Source organism: Harpia harpyja, chromosome Z (assembly GCF_026419915.1).
Source record: "Harpia harpyja isolate bHarHar1 chromosome Z, bHarHar1 primary haplotype, whole genome shotgun sequence".
NCBI lineage: Eukaryota > Metazoa > Chordata > Aves > Accipitriformes > Accipitridae > Harpia > Harpia harpyja.
In genome coordinates, this window is record NC_068969.1 from 16,779,028 (window position 1) to 16,797,366 (window position 18,339).

At 40.5% G+C, this 18,339-nt stretch overlaps 2 protein-coding genes across 4 annotated transcripts in view; one reads left to right on the plus strand and one right to left on the minus strand.

Annotated features, from left to right (window-relative positions):
- Positions 1-3,255: 3,255 nt before the first annotated feature.
- On the minus strand, positions 3,256-12,344 carry THOC7 (THO complex subunit 7). Of its 2 annotated transcripts, XM_052778355.1 has the most exons (8): positions 12,040-12,180; positions 11,412-11,529; positions 10,428-10,555; positions 9,994-10,080; positions 8,511-8,568; positions 4,840-4,906; positions 4,659-4,728; positions 3,256-3,446 (listed from the first exon to the last, which is right to left on the minus strand). In XM_052778355.1, the coding sequence occupies exons 1-8, from the start codon at positions 12,056-12,058 to the stop codon at positions 3,379-3,381; spliced, it is 615 nt and encodes a 204-aa protein (XP_052634315.1). In that variant the 5' UTR covers positions 12,059-12,180; the 3' UTR covers positions 3,256-3,378. The 2 variants fall into 2 exon arrangements, with proteins under 2 accessions (XP_052634315.1, XP_052634314.1); XM_052778354.1 differs by lacking the exon at positions 11,412-11,529 and having other exon boundaries at positions 12,040-12,344.
- The window catches only part of ATXN7 (ataxin 7), a 91,111-nt gene continuing 84,958 nt past the window's right edge, over positions 12,187-18,339 (plus strand). The window contains exon 1 of one of the 2 annotated variants that reach the window (XM_052778350.1): positions 12,187-12,301. The gene's annotated coding sequence lies outside the window, so the exon portion shown is untranslated. Of the gene's footprint in view, positions 12,302-17,921; positions 18,028-18,339 lie in introns of those variants that run through there. The other variant, XM_052778353.1, reaches the window with a different exon arrangement.

Here is an 18,339-nt window from a genome sequence, read left to right on the forward strand (position 1 = left end):
GGGTCTGTTGTATGTATATATTTTAAGTGGTTTATACACTAGTATAGGATTTCCCTAATGCATGTATTCTAGAAAATAAAAATTACACAGGTTCCCAGAGCAAAACTAACAGTACTTGCCTGTTTTTCTGAATTTCTTTTCTTTTTTTTTTTTTTAAACTCACAAAAAAAAAAGAACCTTCTGAGACCTGAGAAAAGAAGTGGGGGAAAAGATGGTGCAAGTCAGCTGTGACAGCTGGAACACTTACATGACGAGTATCTAAAATAACTCATAATTTCTATCTCATCTCGTAAATCTTTGGGATCTATTTTTTGCAATTTTCTTTGCTGGCAGCAGCGGTCTTCAAATTGCCATGTTTGCAGAGATAGCCATCACTTGGCAGCGTGTCACCGTGACCACCTTTCTCCTCCTTCCCCCATCCCTCCATGGAGCTTGCTAAATCTCTTTTAAAAAATTCTGTCAAAGTTACCAGTTCTGTCCAATGTTCCACTCTCTACCGCTCTCTTGTTTGGAGAGGACAGAAAAACAAGTCCTGGCGTAGAAAATGTCAGCTTACCACTTCAGCATCTTTCTACTTGTAGTTTTGCATCCACATGGCAATGGCATTAAGATGGAGCATTTAGGCACGTAATAATCTTTCAGCTCAGATAGGGACAAGGCAAATCCTAAGAACAGGGAAGATTTCTTATTTAAATAGTGTGGTTGTTGAGATCCTGAGTTTATATACGTACAGATTTTTATACCTGTACATTTAGAGTCAATGCAGGTAAGCAGCATCATCATACAGGACAGCTTTCCAGGCAGGGATGAAACAGTGACTATCATCTGTGCCTTGGAAATACGACACAAAGAAACGTTCAACAGAAGAATAAAGGAGATGCAGATAACTATTTTCAACATATGTGTAGCAGATTTGAACCCGGAACTTGGGGCTTAATAACAGAGCAGGTTAAATGTTGCCTGGTATTAGAGTTTCATTTGGTTTTGTTTCTCTTTTGGCAAAAATCTAACCTGCAAGAGGTTAGAGGTATAAATACTGAAAAAAATAGGAGCAAAGATTTCCAGTGTCCCACTGAGGCTGCATTTGCAATGAATTGATGTCGCTTTTTTTTTTGGTCGCTTTCCAAGGCAGTATGGTGACATCATTCTCTTGCTGCCATACTGTGCTAGGGCGACTTGGTTTTCTAGGGCAGTAGTGGCTTTTCATGATTGCATCACTGTAATTCAAACTAGAATATACTCCTTACTTTGCCGTGCGTCTGTATTGCTTCTCTTCCGTACAACTTTTGGTTCTGCGTATGTATTCCTTACCAGAGGGACAGACTCACGCATTGGCATGTTTCTGGTCAGGTTCTGTACAGAGCAGTGCAAGTTCTGAGATAAGATACATGAGTGATCCAAGTAATTTCCAAAGAACTGTGTAAAACAATGAATGGAAAAATTTGACGTTTTTCATGACAATGCTGTTACAGAAACCACTTTTAGGTGGTAAATATCATCCACCTCTGCACCAAAATACAATCCAGGCAGCTCACGGAGAGCCTTTCAACCACAAAAAAAATGTTAATATGCTTTAAATGTGCCTTGAGACTTTGTCATTTATGGTCTTCATAATTGATACATTCATGAAAGTGACTCCTCCCTAATTTGGCAATAATGTAGTATCGCTGCTTTACAATGTATTTTACTACTCACTGTTGTTAGGAGGGGAAAAAAACCACAGAACACTAAATACTTTTTGACAGCGTATTTTTCATATTAAATCCCTTTTGTTTGCTTACCCACCCCCCACCCTCCCCAATCTGCAAAATTTGTAGTGCACGAGAAGCACTGCAAGTCTACACAGGCTCTATCAGGCAAACCTGAGCTTACCCTGTGTTCCAAGCTGACCAGCTGTGAACTAGAAGACTTTTGACAGCTCATTAGTCCAGGGCTGCACTGCACTACTGAAGTTGTATGACTTCTCGTTCAGCTGGCTTGCCTTGCAAACTTGGAATGCAAGCAAAACAAGCTTAGATATGTCTGTTCAGCCCAACGCACGTAGACCCACAGCCACCGAGAATGGGAATTATATGGCATTTAGACTATAAAAGTCCAAAGTCACAATCCTGGAAATCCCCCTCAGCTGGCACCTAGTTTGAGGAGGAGGCTCTATTCTGTATAACATCGTTATTTTACTTCAACCACGTATGCTTATGACTCGGTCTGAGTGAGATCCAAAATGTGTTCCTTTACCCAAATCACTGGAAGGCTTGATGTAACAGGTGTTTTAGAACATGGCTACCAGGTAGTGATAGGACCTATTGCTGCCCCTTGTTCCTTCCTCCCTGCCTTACAAAAGCTTAGAACATAATTCAATTCTCTCCTCTTGTTGGGAAGGTTGAAACCTGTATTTCCTACCTTCCAACAGACTGCTCAAACTGTGGGATGATCCAGGTGGATAGACCCTCCCTATTAATAATAAAAGTATCTGAGATTCTTTAACATCATGATTGCCGCTCTACTGCTTTGGTTTGTCATCATGAGAAAGGACGGGTTCCACCATCTGTTTCAGGAACTATGATGTATTTCATAATAGCCAACTGACAGATAAAATCCAGAAGCAGATTATAAATGGTATCAGGATTAAATTCCCGGTCCTACAAGAACAAAGCTTTTAAGTTGCAGTTTTAAACGTGTTATTTCAAAATGTGACTTTTGATGTGCTTGCACAGAACACAGCATAGCGAGGCTCAGATCACTGCAGTTCTTTGCATCACCTTAAGGAAAAAAATGAAGCTAGTACAGTATGATTTTTGTTGTTTTACACCCCTTGACAAGCATTAATTCTATAGAAGTAATTTGTTTTATATGAAACTAGCAAATTCTAGTCTAGTCACAGGTAAGTTCTAAAATGGCAGCTACTTTGAAAAATTAAGACCCTACTTAGTTCAGTTTTAGATCCCATCTGGACTAGTCTATGGAAGCTGGGACTCATGCAAAGATGCACTACCCTCAGTCCAACGTCAAGTAAGAAAAGGAGCCATTACTGCTAGGCTCAATGCCTACTAAAAATAGGAAACTCCTTGTAAACACCTTTTTTGACAATGTTTTGCAACACTTTAATTCACAAGTACTGTGCAGAAGCTTCATCCTTTGTAAAACAAAATATATTTGTCACAAATTACAAAGTTTGTGGATTAACGCAAAGTGCTTGTCTGCACAGATCTGTAACTTTTTTTTTTCCCCTGAAGCATAAGCAAACCAAGTAAACCATGTATAAAAATTCACAGAAGCAGTAGAAAACTATTTTCGGCTCTGTCTCTCTTACTGTTGGTTTCAACACAAGTGAAGACACTTGGACGTTCTTCAATAGTATAGTCAGTCTTCATATTACATCTACTGTTTGGTCTCTGTTTCCATCTGAGTTTCTTGAGATTCTTCAGCTTCTGAAAGTTTTTCATCATCTAAAATTCAATATTAGTTAGTCAAACGTGCTTGGTTATATTTACAGACTATAGTGCAGAGCTGTGTCCCACTTAAAATATTTTATGTTGATTGCCTTAAATGTGTAGTTGAGTATCTCATTATATAAAATGCTATGTTCAAACGAAAAAAATCCTTCCAAGTTTTTAAAGCTGTTATCTGTAACAGCTATTACAGGAAACATGGAGTAAACCCTATAGTATCAATTCAAGCAAACAATACTGTATTGCTTCAAATTACATGCCTTCTCTTTGCCTATTAATGGTTTATCTCAAACTGAAGCTGTGCCTTCCACTAAAATGTTACTTCCTTCACAAAATACTAGAAGCTGAAAGGTAATCTATACATTCATGCAAAAATGTATTTTAGAGACTAATACTTAAGGAAGTGTTAGTAACACATAACAACAATAACCTTCCGGTAAAGTGCACTTAGGATTAACAGTTCATTCTGCTTAAGAAGATCTAGACGGCCTTAGAGAATGAAAGTCTGCGCTTATAGCCATCTCTGTATGTTAATCAGGTCACGTCAAAGGCTATACCAATTATTCTGTCTTGGCAAAAATCCAGCAAATAATATTTAACACAATATTATCCATATTAGAGCATGAAAAGTAAGCGCTGATTTGAAAATACTAAGTATTTGTATGACAAAAGATGAGTTTGACTAAATTCCTGAATTTAGCTCTTGCGTATGACAGTTTTGGTCCCTGCTCTATTACAGACTCACTGTCTGAGTAGGTAAGTCATTTAGCTTTCCTGTATTCCAATTTCTTTTTAGTAAGGCCTCAAACAATACCATGATGGCAGTGACGTGTTCAAAACTACTGAAACAGAAATTATACAAATAAGTTTGGAAACCATGCACAAGAATACTCTTCTGTAAGAAATACTTCTTCTGTTTAAAAAAACCCAACCTCACATTGCTATTCTCCATCCCCACATTTTAAAGAAGTCTGCTGCCTACAGATCAATCTGAAGCTAATCAGGAAATGACATAGTGGCTAGCTTGTAGAAGAAAAAAATTTCTGAGCAGTCTCAGGCTCTGGACTACTACTGGGAAAAAAATGCTGCCAATGCAAGAGGTCACCAACCTCAATAGCACATAGCTTAGCACACTGCTGGAAGTTGTGATTCCTTTTGATCCACTGAAACCCAACCCAGTTATATATATTACCTAAGAACACCACTTACTTTCCAGGGTTTGCTGAAGTTCATGGATGGTGCTCAGGAGAACATGAAACTGCTTTCTTCTCAGCTCCAGCTGGAACAATAAAATATATATTTTAGGAAACAGAGAGCACATACAGAGCAGATGCTCCATTAATTATGTTCCTAATAAATTATTATATAACAATCTCTATGAAAAACCTACCTTATCTTCAACATTTTCTTTAATGTGAGAAAGATGTTGCAGTTCTTTTCCCAAAGCTTCTAGCTGCCTGAAAATAAAGTGTCATAGTATTTTTTAAAAAGTTCTGTAAAATTCTTGCAAAATAGATTTGAACTAAGTAGATGAAAAAGAACCATTAAATAAATAGCATAGGTAAACAAAGCATAACAAATGAAATGGCATAGAGGTAAGGCCACTTCACATAAATGTTAAACTATTATGTCATAAACTTGTAATTTAAGGACTTTTACAGAAAACAAGGCCTCCAAGCTAGAATACAGTTGTACATTGGGCATTTGGACTGTAACAATTCAGTCCTGTCTCAAACACGTTATTAACTAGACCATACAATGAAAGTTAAAGAAGTGGATTACATTAAACACCCATGGCATCTTCACAGGCTTTGCTACTTCACAGATTTTTTATGTTGACATGAATAGATTAAATAAAAACATAGCATCAGCAGAAGAACATATTTGATAAACCTACATACCCAACATACAAACACAACAATTCTTAAACACAACAGTTGACCAAACACAGTCAAGTACCTTATCTCCAACAATGGCCTGACCAGACAGAGTACTGGATAACGTGTAGACTTTACAATAGGCATACATAGAATAATCCATGTTTTTGATGAAACTACAAGATACAGCTTATGCCTTGGCACACAGAATTTAACACTGTGATCCATATAAATACTCATTTCCTTCTCAAATACCAGTTTTTATTTTAATTGATTGCCTCTGGCATTAAGAGATAAAGGAAACATGCAACACCTATAATCTTCATTATTATTCATATCCTTTTGAAACACATCATCTTTCAACACCTCTTCAGGATCATTCTGCAAGCATTTGATTGTTTTCTGTTCTCACTTGGACCCACCAGGGACCACCACGGACCACCACAATCTTCTTTGAGGTAGGGCAAAGAACAACAGGTACCATAATGTACACTAGCTTTCAAATGAGGATGGAGCATCAACTCTTACACTCAAACCTCTGCTTTGGCCCTTCTACTTTTCTTCTAATGTCTACTATAATTTATGCTCCATGCAATGAGAACAATCTGTTTCTTTAAAGGTGAAGTGGATTGAGGCTGACCATCCCTGATTAAGTAGCAGGTGGAGCCATATAGGGGTCAGCAAGGAAATAAACCTCTTTTTTTCTGAAGCACTGACAGCTGCTGCAACTAGTCTGGGCAGGGAACCACAAAATGGCCTCCAGTCCTAAGTATCTCATGATGGCTGGGAAAAAGGTCTGTTTTAGTGCTGCCTGAGGGTGTTGTCTTTTTTTGAGCCAGTATGCTTGGTACCTTGAGGGGAATGCCTGAAAGAGGGTTGGGTGTGACATTATCCCCTCCTTTAATGGAAACAGGCTAACAGCTTATAGGCTCATACAGTGATTTCGCTAGTATTTGGTTTCTAGTTTCTGAAAGACTTCCATTTGGCCAAATCTTGCTGTTTACACTGTGCTGTCAGGTATAAGCAGACTGTGAGAAGACATGCAATTTTCTTCTGGTAACATCCACAGCTACATCTGGAATTCTACTTCTTTTACTTTCCACTCCAGAGAATCTTTGCCTAGCCTTCTCATTTTTTGTATCTCTTTTTCTAAGACTCAGTGTCATTTCTTGGTCTTCTTAACAGCTCTTCTGATACTATGTCTAATTACACTGTGGGCACTGCCATTTAGTAGTTCAGCTCCTGTCACTCCCTGAATTGGCTCCTGTGCATTACTTGTGACTAAGCTGATAACAGCTTCTCTTCTTTTGTGCTGTGTGACTAGTTTTTCCAAGAAACAGTCTCTTAAAAGCATAAGGAAAGTTTTTTTCTGAACTTTGTCCTATTGTACCACGTAACCTGCAAAAGCTATAAATGTAACTCTCACAATAAACCATGACATTTCTCCTTGCAAGAAGTTTTCTCAAGAGTTTTTAGTGTTTAAGAGTTTCATGGAAAGTGTGACATTGTTAGTGAGGCTTCCTCCATTCTGATTTAAGAGCGGTCCTTCTTGGGTCATAGTACGATTTTCTGTATACTTTCCTCAAACTGGAGAGAAAGGAAGCCTTGTAATTAAAACATTGGATGAAAACTTCATCGAGTTCCTACATTTAAAGTCTATACACTTGGAAAGGTCAGTTAAAGCTAAAATACCTACAAACCAAGCTCCCTTTAAAAATGCTCCATTCTGTTACTGTGTCCTCTTTCCCCATCTGTAAAATGGGGGATCATACTCTGTTATAGTTCAAGTCTGTGTCTTTGACTACAGATATGAGGGATTAAGGACAAAAGGGCATACATTGTAGCCATTCTTCCAGTGGATAAACACACCGGTATTTCTAACTGTAACATACTCTTCTGAAGAGATGATAAAATTAGGTTTAAGAAAAGACAAAATGCCAAATTTACTAGCCTTAACTTACCACCATTTCTAGCTTTGCTCAAGAAACTTGCGCTTGGATGCGTTAAGCAAAACTAGAACAACCCCTCCAAACCTAAACAACCTGGCATCCTCTAAGAAAAAAATATTATCATTTAGTTGTTTCCATTGTTAATCAGTTGACTTATCTGAAAAACTTCACTCTTGGTAATTCTTTATTATGAAGCCTCACTTGATAAACAGCACATGCTGACTAACGAAGTAAGAAGTAGTCAAGCCTCATGAGAACTGCCTGTAATAATCAAAGTTGTGGTAATGAAATCAAGGCACAGAAAAACAACATGCAAGAAAGAAACGTGTGAAATATTCTCAGTGGTTTATAGCTAGAAAATTCCTACTCCTAGGGTAATAATGTAACAAAAATCTTCCGTTTGCTGTAAAATGCCATGGAACATGAAAAGACAGTCTCCCTCTGCAATTTCTCTGAAAGTGGGCAACAGGATAAGTGCAAACTAAGCTTAAATAAAAACAGTAACCCCATGCTACCCCTTTAATCAGGTTAAGAAGAACAAACTCAAAGATGCAATGAGTCCAGGAATGCTTCTGTAGCTTGATAAAGTTAAAAAGATTATGTCCCCACAACTGCGCAAAATGACCCAAAAGCAGAGATAGTGATCCGAATCCAACAATGGCACAAGCAATACTGGAAGTTACATGCAAGACAAGTCGGACAACAGGTAGGTATAACCTGCATGCCAGGGCAGGTTATATTGTGGTACACAACATAGTAATTTATAACCGGGCATGCAGGAACAACTACTATAAGGAAAACATAAAGAAAACCTAAGAGCTTTCTCCTGCTTTCTCTCATGCCACCTTACTTGCTTGTGTATTATGTATTTTGCGCGACTACCGAATCCCTTGCTGGCGCACGTTACAGCACTTCCCCACTACCTCTCTTTTCTGAGCAACTCATCCCTGGTAAGCTGACATTAGATGTGCATTTACATCTGAGTTCACTTATTCACCTTAACAATGGAAAAAATTTCAAATAAAAATGCTTGGCAATGCTTCTGAATCCATACAGATGGAGATGAATTAAAGAAAGCTGATAAGGGCAGGATTTTAAAACGAAACCCAAGTTTTTCTTGTGTCAAAAGAAATTACATAAGAGCGAGGAAAGGTCAAACTGAAAGCAAGGAACTGTCAAATCTGGTGACTTCTAGCTTACTGGCTTATTATAATTTGATGTACTCTCATACTTACTTCAGTGTTTCATGTCTGTCTGGATGGTGCTGTATGACTTTGGCCAATGCATCATATTCTGAAAGAAATTTAAATAGTTAGTCTAAATAATTCTGAAAGTATAGATTCAAGAACCAAAAATCAGGTACCGTAGAATGTTACAGATTCTTTCTCCTTCTTGAAAAACCATTTTAATGTTTTTCAAATTTGTACACAACACCTTACATATATAAAAAAGTACCTGCAGATATACATATATAAAAATATGTATAATTTATGCCATGCTATAACATTTCAAAGTAGATGATTACATCAGAAGAGATTTTAAATAAACTACAGATATGATTGTAGGCCATTATCTACTCACTCAAACTTACCCAGCGCTAGTGATTCGTAAAGGATAAGGCCAGAAAACACGACCTTTAGTTAGCACTTGGTCTTTTGTATATGATACATAAGCATTGGTTTTAGATACAATGTAATTTATATGTACAGAAAAAAGTGTTGATAAGATGTTACACATAAACATTTCAGATTTTTAGAAAAAAAGTATAAAATGCTGCAAGAGAAAAAACAGGATTATTTTTTTTAAACTGTATTACACATTAACATCATCATCATGGTTTTACAGGCATCTAACAGCCACATATGCCAACTACCTCATTCACATGGAAAAATCTGTGCTGCAGGCTGGACAGAACGTATCAAAAAGCAAACACTTCAGGCCCATGTTTGTGAATACGTAAGAACTCTACATTCCTACCGGTTAAGGTTCTTTTAATTTCCAGTTGAGTCCACAATTATCCACAAAATTGATCAAACGGTTGTATTTAAAACCTTTCATCTGTTATACTTTTAATCATTTTCTTTTTGCATTTCATTTATCAAGAAAAACAAATTCTTGCTTCTTATCATTGCTAATCTTTTGATAAGACAGTACCACAGGGAAATGCTTCAAGCTTCAATTTAAATTATCAGCATATACTTTTAAGACTAGGGGAAAAAGTACACCTCCCATAACAGGTATTCAGTAAGGACACATACAGAGTTGCTGGGTGTGTAATTGGCATCACTGCCTCTGTGTATGCCAAGACATTACTTTCCCTTAAGAGCTGAAGGAATACACTTGCATGATCCTCAGTGCTGGCTATAAGTATCTTCAACTCTTGTCTCGCTGTTAACAATGTGCTTTAGTTCTCAAGTCACCTGAATTGTGATAGGATGCTTCTGGGGTTTTTCTTTGGCCTGAAAACATTTCTCTGAACTTTTTAGGTTTTCCTGATGTTCTACGTCATTGAGATCTACTGGTTCAATCTTGCCTGCCTCATCCACCAAAAACTTTCAGTAGTGGGTGTGGAACCCACCAGACTAACTATAGTATTCACGATGCCAGTATATTCCCTTGCACTTTCAAAAATTTGGGATCTATTTTCTGGTACAATGTATTTTAAAAAATAACAAAATAATGAAACGGACCAGTGTAAATACAGATATTGCTCCTTACCCTGGCGATTTTTTCGAATCCTTTTTGCTTGGAGGATTTGTTTTTTGCATTCAGAAATCTTCTCATGTGCAGCAGCTATACTGTTTTCTTGAATTAAAAAAAAAAAAAAGGAAGATTATATTAAAATCAAATAATACATGTAAACAAGCCATTCTGCTAAATTATAAAAAGATAAAGAGCCATTTATGACATGGTGGCCTGCTAGCTCCATCAGCTTCAAAACTACATACACTTCAATAGGTTAGAAAAGCTTTTCTTTGTATTTTATACACTGATAAGAAGCTTACAGCACATGTTTTGAGTGCTATCAATTAAGAAAAAAGAAAAAAACAAACCACTCATCATAGGTATATATTATATTCACCAGAACTGGCTCAAGCTTGTTCATAAAAGAGAAATTGTCAAACAGAAACCAGTAATATTTTCTCAGTTACCTATATCCTTATAGATTTTTTCATAATTTTCCATTTCTCTCAGGTTCATATCATACACCAGAAGAGTTTTTCCCATTGAAAATTCACACTGTGATAAAGTACTCAGCATTCGTTGGTACTGGCTGTAACTGAAAACAGACAAGATATTTATCACTAAGCAGCATAAAAACACCCCCTACCTTTACAAAACAAGAAAACAAAGCCTCATGTAGCGTAAGGAACAGTTAAATAACAAGTATTAAAGAAATAAAATATTTCCAAGATTCAATATATAATTTTTTGAAACTCTTGTTAGAAACATTGCACCCATTAATTCCACCATCATGTCCTTATAGGTGTAGAGTGTGTATTAAAGCAATGGGCAGATTGATCCAGGGCTTATAAACTTTCCGGCTAGGGCTGACTCTGGGACCACCGAGATTAGTATTTTAATACAGCAGTGCTGCTCTGTACACACAACCGTTATATTGTGTCCTCCAGGAATTAATATCCGGTACTAGTACGGACCCCAAAGCAGAACACCACGTTGTCACTCATCTCTTACTACTTTAGCCTGTTTTTTTTTTTTTTAAAAAAAACGAGAGAAACCGCAGCAGCAGCAATGCCAGCAGTACTACTCTTCCCTAACAGAACAAATGCAGAACTGCCAACTAAAATATTCGAGTCATGATCCTGTTACAATAGCGGGACTCCGGGACGGATCACGCAGCGGCACGACAATCCTGAGGGCATTCGAGCGGCGCTGGCAGATTTCATGATAGAGCCTGCAGCCTTCAGTAATTTCTGACCCGTCTCTAGTCCTCATCACCTACCACAGTGCTTGGCGTTTGTACTGGAAACACCACAGAGCCATACTGAAAAGCAGATGTATACATTTTAACAGGGATCTTTTCAAAACGGATCAGGCCCAGTTTTCCAGTGAAATGCAAGCCGATCAGTTCCAAGACTTAAAAAAAAAAAAAAAAAAACCCAGAAAACAAGTACCCTTCCTCCTGAGATCCGGAATTACACCACTTAATGAAACTCTTCACCAACAAATTGATCCGCCTGTCGTCACCAGCACCATCGCCATCGATCAGAAGTCGCTTGCGGATAACTTCATCTGAGGAAAAACTCCCGTTTAAGGGCAGCCGCATCCCAGGGCCGAGCGCGGGTTTCACCCGGGGCCTTCAGGGAACGATTCCCGGGGCTAAACCGGGAGGATCTGTTCAACGGCAGGCATCCCGGGGCCCCGGGCCGGAGCGCGGGGCTGAGGGACCCTGGGGCCCGGGCGGAGAGGCCTGGGGGCGGGGGGCGCCCAAGGCCCGGGCGTGCCCCGGCACGAAGGGCCCGGGAGCGGGGCTGTGGGGTCGGGGCCAGGATGCAGGCCCGTCTGCGGGGTGAGAGGCCGGGGGTCGGGCTCGGGGGGGGGGCCGCGGGGAGAGGGCTGAGGCCGGGGCGCCGGGAGGGACTCCGCCGAGGGCGGCCGGGGCCGTGCGGCGGCGGGCGGGAGGGGATGCGAGGCGAAGCGAGGCGGGCCCGGCGCTGAGGGGAGCCGGGCCGAGCGGGCCGGGCAGGGGTCGGGGCGCGGGGCGGGAGGGAGGAAGGAAGGAGGGAGGGAGGGAGGTCTCACCGTCGGTCACGGCCCCCATGGCGGCGAGTGCCGGAGCCGGCGGGGCGGCGGCAGCAGCGAGTGAGGTCAGCTTCCCACAATGCAGCCGGCGAGAGCGGCGGCCATGGAGGGGGAGGCGGCGGCGGCGGCTGGGGCCTGAGCCGGCTGGCGGCGGACGCGCGGCCCGGCGGCGGCGGCGGCTGCTGCTGCGGCGGGGAGGGCCGGCGGGCGAGGCCTGCGCCCCGCGTGGAACCGGCCCCCTGGCGAGGGGCGGCCCCGCCAGGTGAGGGGCCGACGGGGGAGGGAAGCGGCGGTCCCCGCGCCCGCAGCCAGGCTCCACCTCCCCGCCCCCGCCACCGCGCCCCCGGCCCCGCCGCCCCCCGCCCGGGCCGCCCCGCCATGCCCCCGGCACATGCTCCCTCGCCCTCGACGCGCTGCGGCGGGGAGACCGCCGGGCCGGGGTGCGCCTCGGCCGCCCTCCCGCCACGCTCCCGCCTCAGCGCGTCCTCCCCCGGGGCCGCCGGCGCCCTTGGCGGCCCCATCCTCCCCTCGCGAGCCCCGCGGGGATGGCGGCCGTGGCGCAGGGGAGAGCCGGGTGGACGGTCCCGCCACGGTGCCCGGCGCCGAGGCGACGGCGGCGCGAGGGTGGCGGGACCCGCCGCGGTGGCCGGCCGGTGCCGGTGGCCGGAGGGAGCGAGAGCGCCGGCCCCGCGGTGCCTGCTCCCTGGGCGAGGGTGCGGAGGACGTGCCCCTGGCGCCAGGCGTGAGGGAGTCGGGCTGGCCTCCCCTGGGCCACGCTTGGGCTCAGCCCCACTCGATGCTGGGAGGACGAGCGGCAGGGCCCGGGGTGTGCAAAAAAATCATTATTCTGATGCGTTTCCTGGCGAGTTTGGCTATCGCCAGCGGGAGGGAGCAAGAGTTGTTTCCTCCTACCCTGAAAAACTAAGCTGGCGCTGGAAAAAAAGGCTAGAGGTGTCTGGAGAAAAGAGATACTAAGGTGTTACCGATGCCAAGCGTTGAGTTTTAGGCTTTTGGTCCACAGACTTTGACACTTGGGTAGTGCTAAAGCTGGCAGCGTTATTGTTGTATATATATATATATATCATGGTACGCGAGATGTATGTCCAGAGCCTGACACCCTCCTATTTCCTCTTCATTTTGGTTTGGACACTTAAGTAGCTTGTTCTGCTCAGCACTTTGTATTGACAATTTTAGGGTCCTGGGGAAAACCAGGGTAAGAAAAGAACAAAGTGAATGTGTGATATAATCTGTGCTTTCCTGGTTTCAGAGCTGTGAGTGATTGAGGTGCTTTTTTGTTCTGGGTAGTGGCATTTAACAGCTGTTTACAGATTTGTAGATTGTTTCAAGCCAGTACTTTGTCTTCAACAGGCAACTGGTCAGATTCTTTGGAAGGTGCTATTGGGAAAGTATTACAGGGAGTGGTCATTAAAGCTCTGCCTGAACTTTTGGAAATGAAGAGTTTCTAACATAGAAAACGGGGATAAGTGATTTCTGTTCTTCAAATTTATATGTATTATTATATGATTGGCGAGTGAAATAATTTTATGTGAAAACCTAACTCTCTATTCAGTTATACAAAGTTTGGGCCAAAGAACGGGCCATGAATTCATGAGCTACTAAGCGCTATTAAAAACGCTCGCTCTTATGAACTCTGAATTTGTTGCCATTTAATGTAGTTGGTTTGACAAAAAACTTTGTTTTTCCTAAGCCTTTGGTTGCTATGATATAGCCCTAGTATTTTGTGAAAGGGTGAGAAGATGACCTAGCTGAACTTCTCTACACAAATTGTATACAGTGTGGTTTCTTGCTGCCTTTCCCTCTTTACCCACTGATTACCTCTTGGAAGTCTTAAGCATCTTGAAGCATCCAGTCTTATCAAGACTTAAATTTTTCTGCCCTTCTCTGAGCCCTTTCAGTTTTCTGAGTCCTTTCCGTTTCTGCCACAGAGAGAACTTGATCTGAACTGAAGACTATTGTAGGTGAAAACCCACAATTATTTATTTAGTCATGTTAGAATACTTTTGTGTTATTTTCTGTCATTTAATCCAATATAATCTTTTCTCACTTTTTGTTCATCATTCCAGTGTTGGTCAGATAGTCTTATTAAACTCTCCACAATGACAAGTAGATAGTCCTTGAGTAATTAGAATACAGTAGTCCATATGATTAGTTAATAATATTTAATGACTTTTGTGCTGTTCTTCATACGTGTTACTAATTACAAGATTCTTACAAATTCTCTGTTCTGGGTCTTAGGCTCGTAAGAACAATTTTGAGAACAAAGCCATTATTTTTCTTTTTAAGACAGGGCTTTCAGGCATCATCAATGTTCATTAATTTTTCTGCTTTAGAATGAGAAGTAGAACTTGGTAAATACATCATCAAGAATCTCACTAAGGCTACGTATTGATGTAATAGCCTGTTCTCTTTCCTGCTCTATGTTGCCATTTTAAACATCCACGAGATGTTTTTGCCCAGGAAGCCAGTTCCAGCTTGCTGGGTTTCTATAGGCACTTGAGTATTCACTATGTCTTTGGAGTCTTCTTTCGATTTGCTCCATTTCCAAGTAGAGTTCCTCTTGTAAGTATGAAGCAACCCTTGTTTCACGTGTGGAGTGTGTGTTGCACTGGGCTGTATACAACCATGTTTCTTCCATTAATTCAGTGTCACGTATGATGTAGATCTCTGGAGCAGGGTTGACCTACTCTTATTTATTTGTCCTTCACCAGTTTGCATATTCTGTGCAGATTCTATCAGCTACAGTCTTTTATATAATCCTTCCACTGACTGGCAGAAATACTGAGTAGCATTGAGCCTTCCTTAAGGCATCAGTATTGGAGATTCATGCAATAGGAAAAAATGTCTTGCACAGGGTATAGCACCTTACTGCATGCCAGCTCTTTGGAATAAATACCTGTGTGTGCAAGGTTTCAACCAAGCTAAATGTGATGTAGTTTTCCCTCTTTCCTTGAGTTCCTTTATGTGTGCCATATGGTAAGACCCTGAAGCAGCTTATACATAATAATTTGTTGCACACCTGTCCTTGTCAAAAGTGTTAAATGATCCTCTGTAATGTTTCCAGGTGACTCTGGATACAAGAAGTATAAGCTAGGTAAGTTTAGTACTGCAAGATGTTACACGTGTGTGGAACTGTCTCAGATTTTTCATTAGTATCTTTTTTTTTTTCTGAAAAAATGGCTTTTAAGTACACCAGATTTTGGTTGGTTTTTTTTTTTTATTGAGGAAATCTGTTAATGTTGAAGTTTCCTTTCCTGAAAAAAAATCCTATGAGAGCCAAAGTTTAAAGTGTCTTTATACCTCCTCCCCTTTTCTTTAACTGTGTATATATATTTTTTTTCCAACTGCAGGAAAAGTTAAAGGGGAAGAAGCTTTTTATAGTATTCCAGGCTGTAATGAGCTATGATTTTTAGAGCTAAGAAAACAGCCTTAACTATTGATGAGGTGGATTTAAAATATTTTTCCTAAGCCTCCCTAATAATTTATGAGGTGGTTTTAGATTCCAGGTTTTCTTCGTGTTGAATAACTTCTAAATCAGACTGTTGTGTGGCACTAAATCTTACAGAGATCTAAGTATAGTAGGTCAGAAACTACAAGGTATTTTTATCCAGTCCAACCTATATTCTTGTCAGAAAGCCATACCAAATTTATTTAGCGAGACCTATTTTCTGTAAGCCTGTTTAGCATTACTTCTTACCGCTGTCCTTTATTTCGTTGTTGATTGTGTAGCATGATTTTGTGCAAGACTTATATCAAGCTAACCTATTGCTATCACCGTGTTTTCTCATTTTAAATTATGTTAGAGTGTTACGTTTTCTTTGCAGTCTTCTTTAGCCTCAGTGTTTACTGAAAACTAGCATCGGTGTTTCAAGAGCTTGTCATCTCGTTCTGTAAAAATTCTTAGACACTGGCTGTATAGTTCTGCAGATACTAAAATATTCACTTTTGGAAGATAAACCTGAAATTTTTCAATCCAGTGATTGGGGTAAAAAAGTAGTAGGGTTTCTTTCTTTTTTTTTTTATTTTTTTTTTATTTTAGATGCTAAGCAATGTGGTTCTTAGCCTTGTAAAAAGCTTTCCTAACATGGACCCTTGTGTTTCTGCAGAGCTAGCACATTTTCACAGAATTACAACATAACGAGAGAAGGGAGAGTGAAAATACTTGTTGCGACTCTAGTGGCAATAATAATAATTTAAGAATGTAACATTTTATTATCCAAACACTAATCAATTTTGCTGTCTACTGCCTGTGTTACCAAGATTGATTAAATGTACTGTTAATAACGTACTTCAAAAACCAGGCTTGTATCAGATAATAATGTAACCACAAGTTGTGCGTTACAGGATTGTTTTTATTTCTTATTTTTCACTTTGTAACTGAAAGAAGGATGTAAAATTCCAGAATTTTTGACAGAAGCAGTTTGAAGAATACAAGTACTAGAAATACTGTGTTTGTTGTAAAGGCATTCCATTCTTAGTACTACTTTTTCTCATGAAGGGAGACAGAAGCTTATCTTAGTAATTAAAAAAAAAATAGTGCTACATGATCCTTTTAAATATATATATCCCTTTAAATAACTTTTTCTTAAGTAAGGGCTCTGTCTCTTGGTTAATCTAGGTTATATAGGTGGCATTCTGATATTGCCCTTTTTTCAGATATCTTCACAGGAATTATGTAACAGCTTTCTACATTTCGTATCTGGATCCTACTGAATATTTATGAAGCTTGAAGATCAATTATTATACATTTTAAGGTGATCTGTCACTAATTTATTAAAGCGTGTCAAACTCAAGTGGAAACTACATGATAGGTATTCCGTGTAGAAAACTGAGCTTACAGGTGCAGGGATGCGCCCAGCAAATAAAAGCATGCCTTGCATGCCTGTCAAAAGGTGCTTTAATTGAGGCAGTGGAATTACCAGAAGTTAGAAGTGGTACACTAGGTCATGGTACCTATTCCCAATGACTTGGTAGGTTCCCACTTGGCAAGAAAGTCAAGGTGTTTTAACAGGTATCTCATGAAACTCAGTCTCGTGAAGCTGCTGCCAGATAGATTAAATGGTTAGATTTTTCTTTTAATCTAAAAATTTTTAGCACCATAGACTTCAGCTGCCTGTGCAATGCCTCGGAGATCCCACACGGTGTCTGCATTCTGTGATTTAAAGTGACTGTCAGGTAATTTTACAGTGGCATTTCGTGTTTCGTGTATTTTGTAAGGAAGCAGCCATTTATTCTTTTGGAATTATTTTTGGCAGGATTAGTCAGTTATCTAGTAGCGTCTTAGTTTGTTGGCAGGATGTTTTCAGTGTGGCTTGCTTGGTTTTATTTTTCTAATAAAAAAGAGCATATTTTTATTTTTCCTTCCCCAATCCTTCAATTCATGGGTTTGGTAGGATTTACATTGTGCTCTGAAGATCATCAGTAGTGTGCCAGAGTTTTCAGAGGAAGGGGTGGATGTTGAATGAAGTTTTTACGCTGACTGAGAAGAAGAATTTGTCTTTGTTGGCATCGGGCCAAATGGTAAATGTTTGTATTTAACTGGCTTGAAACATTGGATGAACAACAAGAGGGTTGTGAATATCGTGTTTACTTGTATCATGTTTAAATAAATAACTGTTAGTGCTGCTGAGGAAATTTTGCACAAAGATTACAAGGGAAAACAGGCATTTCCTCCTTTGGAAAGCAGCCCTTGCCCGACTTCAGAGCGGCGTTTTCTGAATCACGTGGCCAGATGCTTTGACTCGGCTAAGAAAGCTGAATCAGAGCTATTGCGCAGCTTCTGAGTCAGCTTTTCAAAGTTTAATAAAAGTTGGTTGGGTTTGTTTTGTTTTATTATTTTTTTTTTTTAAAAGCAGTCCAAATCTGTAAAAGAAGACCTAGAAATTTTACAAGTCTTTGAGCTTGGCCGCATCATGGAGAGATGTTGGAAGAAACACTTCTATCTCAGAAGATGAAGAAAGAGAGTATCAGGTCTATATCGATAAACATATGTTTCTTGTTTTAAATTGGGTTTATATTTTGCTTTGGATGATTTTATGGTTTATTTTCTTTTAATAAAGTAACTCTGTCAGTGGGTAGTGTTAAGCACAGCTACAATTTACAGTTCCCATAAAACATGATACACCGAAGCATGTTCTCACCCCCTGACTTCTGAGTGAGGTACAAGCCTGAGCAGTGAAACAGAAATAATCGGAGGCATGGTCACACTCTTTGGTGATGCCTGTTCAGTTTTAGGTTTTAGTGTGTCATATGTTGAATGAAAACACTGAACTTTGTTTCTGA